The sequence below is a fragment of the Arachis ipaensis genome, chromosome B07 (assembly GCF_000816755.2).
Source record: "Arachis ipaensis cultivar K30076 chromosome B07, Araip1.1, whole genome shotgun sequence".
NCBI lineage: Eukaryota > Viridiplantae > Streptophyta > Magnoliopsida > Fabales > Fabaceae > Arachis > Arachis ipaensis.
Genome location: NC_029791.2, coordinates 572,938 through 579,532, shown reverse-complemented (window position 1 = coordinate 579,532; position 6,595 = coordinate 572,938). Strand labels below are relative to the sequence as shown.

The 6,595-nt window shown below is 33.8% G+C and overlaps 3 protein-coding genes across 4 annotated transcripts in view; 1 reads left to right on the top strand and 2 right to left on the bottom strand.

The window, feature by feature from the left end:
• The window catches only part of LOC107609107 (NAD(P)H-dependent 6'-deoxychalcone synthase), a 5,873-nt gene extending 4,558 nt beyond the window's left edge, over positions 1 to 1,315 (bottom strand). The window contains exons 1-3 of one of the 2 annotated variants that reach the window (XM_016310944.2): positions 898 to 1,288; positions 645 to 803; positions 217 to 510 (exon numbers count right to left, since the gene is read on the bottom strand). In XM_016310944.2, the coding sequence (XP_016166430.1) occupies positions 446 to 510; positions 645 to 803; positions 898 to 1,174 (501 nt within the window). In that variant the 5' untranslated portion in view covers positions 1,175 to 1,288 and the 3' untranslated portion in view covers positions 217 to 445. Of the gene's footprint in view, positions 1 to 216; positions 511 to 644; positions 804 to 897 lie in introns of those variants that run through there. The other variant, XM_016310942.2, reaches the window with a different exon arrangement.
• LOC107608012 (uncharacterized protein C53C9.2) lies at positions 1,588 to 2,678 on the bottom strand. Its single transcript, XM_016309905.2, has 2 exons — positions 2,517 to 2,678; positions 1,588 to 2,323 (listed from the first exon to the last, which is right to left on the bottom strand). Exons 1-2 carry the CDS (start codon positions 2,529 to 2,531, stop codon positions 1,874 to 1,876), a joined length of 465 nt encoding a protein of 154 aa, XP_016165391.1. The 5' UTR covers positions 2,532 to 2,678; the 3' UTR covers positions 1,588 to 1,873.
• Positions 4,191 to 6,392, top strand: LOC107608411 (rho GDP-dissociation inhibitor 1). The gene is made up of 5 exons (XM_021106817.1): positions 4,191 to 4,528; positions 4,663 to 5,023; positions 5,271 to 5,556; positions 5,642 to 5,766; positions 5,997 to 6,392. Exons 2-5 carry the CDS (start codon positions 4,802 to 4,804, stop codon positions 6,066 to 6,068), a joined length of 705 nt encoding a protein of 234 aa, XP_020962476.1. The 5' UTR covers positions 4,191 to 4,528; positions 4,663 to 4,801; the 3' UTR covers positions 6,069 to 6,392.

Sequence of the window (6,595 nt, the reverse complement as noted above, 5' to 3'; positions counted from 1 at the left end):
TTAATATTTTTATATAAAATCTAATTTTAGTATAAATTTTTTAATTTTATAATTATTAAATATTAATTTAATTCATATATTTTATAAATTGTATATCCATTATTTTATTTTCGCACGATGTAGAAGCCTAAATCTGGTATTTACTTATTTAGTGGTGTATCATTATTTTCGTAAAAATTCTAATATAGACCATGCATAGAGCAGTGACGCATGTAGGACAGAGTGAATAATATAATATTCTTAATTTCTTCCGCAGTTATCTTCTCATTATATACGTCATGGCTTTGAAACTTAATTGAAGTTCCTTAATTTTCCAAAATAGATAGGTAGTGTACCATGACTGAACTTAATTAGTGACATTCCCAAGATATTAATTTCATTCCTTTCAGACTTTTGAGTTTTCAATGTTCAAAGCACATGCTAATTAGTACACCCAAGCTCAAGTTTAAGTGACGATGTTCTTCAAACGTTTTAGCACATCTTTTTCTCCGGTCAGTTGCGTCACTAAACCTACCAAAATATTATATACTTTTCAAATTAATTATTCAACTCTACATAAAATCAATTCAACAAATATTTTCTTATAGAAAAAAATAAGATAAGATTAAATAATGATGTTTAACTTATCTAAATGAACTACTTACCGTTGGTATAGTGACGGCAATCATTAACACCAACTCTCAAACTTGTTTCCCATGTTTTGTTGAATTCAGTTGCTACTTTTTCAGCATCTTCTTTTGAATATCCAACCAGCCAACATTTGTTTCTTGGCAATTTTTTCAACTTCCTCACCAGGACAGCTCCTAAGAGTATTGTGCCAGTTTATGTTCAACACTGATCACAATCTATTGTATGATAACATTAACACAATCAAATATAAAGTTGTAAGAATCTGACCTGGCACTGATCTACCAGATAGAACTGCTAGTGCCGCATATGGATCTTCAGGGTCTTTTGGTTGAAAATCATAAACCAAAAGCTGAAAAGAGCAGGGGTCTGTTCTGTTGTTGATGATGACCATGAAATGGTGGAAATTCCAGAAATTGAGAGAGTAAGCAGCTGACATGAGGAGCTGGGGTGGTCCCTTTTTGGCCCTCAGAGGCATTGCTGCTACATACACTTCTTCTCTCCCACTTCTTACCATGGATGCCTTCCATACACCTGAAGCTGCCATCACCTCTCTCTCTAACCACACCTCATCCACACAATGTTAAAAGCCTCTATGCTTCTATTCATGCTTATCTCAATCTCAGCCACTACTTTTTTATCCACTGGTTCTTATTCAAATGCTGTCTAGTGCACCACATCTTAAGCAGTATACCACACACAGAACCGTGTTAAACAAGGAAAAGTTATTATGTAAAATCAACTCTAATGTCGAATTTTTCTAATGTCAAATTTCGCTAGGTAGACAATAACTTTTTTAGACAATAACTTTATTAGGATAACCATATATACACTTAGTGAATTAAACATTCGACATATTCATTGTTCACATTATTATCTGTAATTTTTTAAATGGCGATAAAATTGCTCATATGTGGCAAAGCAGCTGGTAAAATATATAAGGTGATAACATAAATAAGATGCTAATGAAGTAGTAAATATATTATTATTTTGACCAAACCTCAGAGTCAATACATAAAACTCATATAGCAGCTAATGCCATTGGCACTGGTGAATTTAAATGGATCACACACTCTCATCCCTGACCTCATATCCATTTAGCTACTTTTATTATTAATACTAAACAAAGGAAAGAAAAAGACAGGCAGACAGACATGCATGCATGCAGCAACAGACACACATAATATATAAACTCTTTAGAAAACAGAAATGAAACGAGTGCGCATTATGTTCCCCCTTCATCTTCCTATTCACTCTTCTCAGCTGGACCTGCTTCTCCTTCTTTGTTCACTTGCTCCTCTGAGGCTGCTTCTTCTGTTTTCACCTTCTTCTCAGCTTCTGGATCTTCGGCTTCGGTTTTGGCTTCAACCTTGTCATCCTTAGCTTCTTCTTTAGGAGGATCAGCATTGGCTTCTTCTTTGGTTTTGGTTTCTTCCTCAACAACAGCTTCTTCTTTTTCTTTTTCTTCTTCTTCTTCTTGGGGCTCTTCTTCCTTGACTACTACTACAGTCTTGCTTTCTTCTTGTTCTTTGGTTTCATCAGTAACCTCAACTGAGGGTTCTTCTGGGGCTGGTGGTGTGGTGGTCTCAAGAACTTGCTCTGTTGAGGTGGTGTTCTCCAGCTGCTGCTCCTTTTCAACCTTGAATGATGCCTCGCTTGTTGTGTCCTCCACTAGTGCAGCCTTTGCTGTTGCAACCTACAAAGTCCAATTATGGGTTAGTGATGGTAAGATGTGATAAGATCACACTGAAGAAGTAAGATTAAGATAATATATAATGCTGAAACAAGAGAAGGAACAGAGAAATATAATCTATCTTCTGCTTGTATGATATGATCAAGAAAGCTAATTATATCAAGTAGTTAAAAAGGTTAAAGTGTTGATAAGGTACCTCAACGGTGGCCATTGGAATTGATTGGAACACACAAGAATATGCAATATAATTGATGATGATTATAAAAGAGCAAAGGTTTTAGTGAAGAGTGTATGAATGTTATGATGAAGAGGAATGAGGAATGAGAGTGGTTTAAATAGAAGTAGGGGGGGGCAAGTTGATGAAGAAAGTAGGGAGAGGTGGTGCATTTCAAGAATCTTGGGATTAGACAGTGAATGTTAGCAATGGGAAGCATGTTTGGCAATAACGATGGCAAAGGCTTTGAGATGGGGTTATTGCTTTTGTTTTATTACATCTCTTTCTATTTCTATTGGGAGCCTCAATAATTCACTTCCATTTTTTCATCGAATCCATCATCTGCTTTTCGTTCTAAGCTTCTGTGCTTTGTGCGGTCGCACCATAATACCTCTATTTAACTAAATTTTACAGCTGTTAATCATGTTCGTCAATAGTTAAAAAAAAAGTGATTTTAAAAGCAAATGGATCTTAATTAATTCCTTTATACTATGTTAAAATAAAACATATATTATTAGAGGACTAGTTTTTTGTTTTCCATAGTTCAAAATTCATTTTACTATGATATATTTTTGTCATGGACCATTTTTCTTTCTGTATCAAGTTTATTATTCCTCCTTAATTTTTGTTTGTGTGTTCATGGTATATATATATATACGTAGCAAATTTTTCTTCAGTTAACTCAGATCTTTCAAATACAAGAGATTCATATACATGTAAGCAAACTTTTTCAATCTTTATTGCGAACTTACCATTACTATCATCTGCTATATCGATTTACTATATGATATGATGATTATTAAATAAAACCTAAATAAAAGACCAGCATATTTTGTAATTTGTAGCTATCAATTAGTTATTATTAATATTTTTAATGATCTAAAATTACATTTAATGGTGTGAGATTGCTCACTTTTCTTTTGTTGATCAAGTGTTGGCCAAATTTTAATAAAGGTACTGGTCTTTAAATTTTTTCATATATTAAATGAAATGAGCCATTAATAACTTTCAAATTGTCTCTACTAGACTACTACTCTCAGCTATATATTAGTTCTTATTTGCTCTCTATTGTTGAACATTACTACTGTGTTCAACATTTTCTTAAAGTGTGGGATTACTATTGTAGTAATTATCTATTTTTACACATAGGGTCTGCCAAATCTTACGAGGAATAATGTGGCATTAGTTTTTATTTCTTTGGGATCTAGAATTAAGAAGTGAGTATATTTTTCTTGGATCTGAAAAACATAGATTTATGGAGAGAAGGGTACGTACGAAAACGATAGTGCTATTACCGTGGCCTTGGACGTAAAGTCGAAAACAACAATCCACCGTTCATGTCATGTAAACAATTTCAGGGGCCAAGGTTGGCTGGTAGGCCCATTGGGCCAATTTAATGGACCCAAATCACATCACCTTATGTACTTAGCCCTATGGCTATGTGACACGTGGAAATCACGTAACCGACCCCGTAGTCGTTTAGTGGCTGTCTTGCTCTTTAAACTCCTTTCTGTGACTTGATATGATTTTATTTTGGAAGGCTATAAAAGTATGCAAATCAAATTCAAGGTAGGTGAATGATGGCACCGTTGATATCTTATTAGTGTTGCTAAGAAACTATTTTTTTAACTAATAATTAATTAATAAAGTAATAGATAGGCAAAAATTAATAATGTTAAAGTAATAGCAATGTGTTGTGCATTAAGAGTCTGGTATTGGTCATGAACTATGATAGAACTATGAATTATTTTCCAAATCATCTTGTGTACGTAGGCATGCATATTTGATGTGTCAATCTCTGAATTGAAGGAGAAATTAGAAGAAATGGTTAAATGTTGTATCTAAGTTTAGTAATAGATGAATGGCAAAATTTAAAAAAGGTGGAGTCAATGTTACTATGATAAGAGTTAATTAAGAGATCATAAGATTGACAAATATTTCGGATCACCAGAGGAGCATTTTCCCGAATTACACATATTTGTATCCCTGAAAATGTGAAGAAGATCTCTTATTAGCTTGCCTCTCTTTTTGTTCTTCTTTTTTCTTGGCTAATGCTTATTCACTATTATTATTGTTGGCTTTCATGAGACGTATATAAACTCTGAATTGCTTAATTTGGTTTGACCAGTAATCATTGATTAAAAAGAATTACATACGTATAGTGTGTATGCCTCCTGTTGGGGTGATGAAATAAGGAGCATTGGGTGTTGGAGCTGTTTGAAGTTCCAAGAAGTAATTCGGAGAAATATAATCCAATAATAATAACAATGGGGTTCTTTGGAAAAGGTGGTCCGGCGCAGGCGGCGGCAGCAGAAGGAGGAGATAACAAAGACAACGAGGAGGAGAAGAGTGACGGTGAGCCTCTGAGCAGGCAGATGAGTGAGTCTTCAACTGTGTATGCAACTGATCAGGAGGAAGATGATGAGTTTGCATCCAAGTTGCAGCTGGGTCCTCAAACCACTCTCAAGGAGCAACTTGAGAAAGATAAGGTTCATTTTCATTTCATTTCAAAAATTTGTGTATTATTGAGTGTATTCAAGTTGTCTATTTAAATTGTCTCAAATGATACAATATAGAAGAGTATTTATAGGTGCTAAGAGAATCGTAATAATAAAGACGTAATATTCTATAATAAATATTCAGATATACTAAATAATTCTAATTGATTCTAATTATATTTTAACACATTTCGTTATTTGCATTGCTTTCGAATTGTGTTGGTTGGGATTGTGGTAGGACGACGAGAGTCTAAGGAGATGGAAGGAGCAACTTCTTGGGAATGTGGATGTGAACAATGTGACAGAGGTTCTGGAACCAGAAGTGAAAATAATAAGCCTTTCAATAGTGTCACCTGGAAGAGAGGACATAGTGCTTCCAATACCTGAGAATGGGAATCCAAAGGGTCTATGGTTCACTCTCAAGGAAGGAAGCCCATACCGCTTGAAATTCACTTTTGTAGTCAGCAATAATATTGTGTCTGGATTCAAGTACACCAATACTGTTTGGAAGACTGGTGTAAAGGGTATGTATGTATGTATGTATGTATTCAATTCTGTCTAGCTTGTATTTGTATGTATATCTGAAAAGTGTATATGTTACAATTTCAGTGGACAGCGCAAAAGAGATGCTTGGAACATTCAGCCCTCAGGCAGAGCCTTACACACATGAGATGCCAGAAGAAACCACACCCTCTGGCTTGTTTGCTAGAGGACAATACTCTGCTAAATCAAGGGTAATCCTAATATTATTATACCGTGAAAACTCAGGTGCAGTAGACTTCACGTGAAGTTGATTGTTGAAAGTCGTTAGATAGTTTGACTGATTTGACTAAATTTTCATCTAATGACTCTCAGCTATCAACTTCACGTGAAGTCGACTGCACATGAGTTTCCATTTTATTATATTATATACATAATATAAATAAAAACCAACAATTAATAATTTTAATTGTTGTTTTTGCAGTTTGTTGATGATGACAACAAATGCTACCTGGAGATCAACTACACTTTTGATATTAAGAAGGATTGGGCTTAATCAACATAATATAATATAATATATTATATACATATACATGGATCGGATATCTTCCAAGGATCCCTACTATTAAATTTTATTTCATTTATTCTTTTTCATTATTATTGATCATAGAACTCACACATTTTAGGTACTAAATTCGGCCTTGTACCACTTTCCGAATCAGAAGTGCCATGTTTGTTTCTTTGTCTGTTGGTTAGCTTTCTACTCTCTTCACCATTTGTGGGTTTGGGATGGAAGATACATTCTCTTCTGTACTCCATTCAGAGTCTTCTCTTGTATTTTCCTTATCAAGAAACTAAAGACCAACAAATTTTGTGTTAATAACATTTTTTTGTTATTTAAGAATAAATTACCATGACTTTTTCTAATAATCCTAGCTATAACATCACAATTTTTTTTTAATGAAAAATACTTTCTTTTTTTTGTCAAGTTAAATTATATGACACCCAATATCTTTCTATTTTATACAATATAATGCCACTTTTTCTAAAAAGATTACTAATACAAAATTAGAAGGTAGTAAA

What these genes read in the sequence shown, in the direction of transcription:
- LOC107608411 (XM_021106817.1), top strand. Translation starts at nt 4,802, where the DNA reads ATGGGGTTCTTTGGAAAAGGTGGTCCGGCGCAGGCGGCGGCAGCAGAA. An exon ending in TTGGAAGACTGGTGTAAAGG is followed by an intron (nt 5,557 to 5,641) that starts GTATGTATGTAT and finishes TTACAATTTCAG; the next exon opens with TGGACAGCGCAAAAGAGATG. An exon ending in AATACTCTGCTAAATCAAGG is followed by an intron (nt 5,767 to 5,996) that starts GTAATCCTAATA and finishes TTGTTTTTGCAG; the next exon opens with TTTGTTGATGATGACAACAA.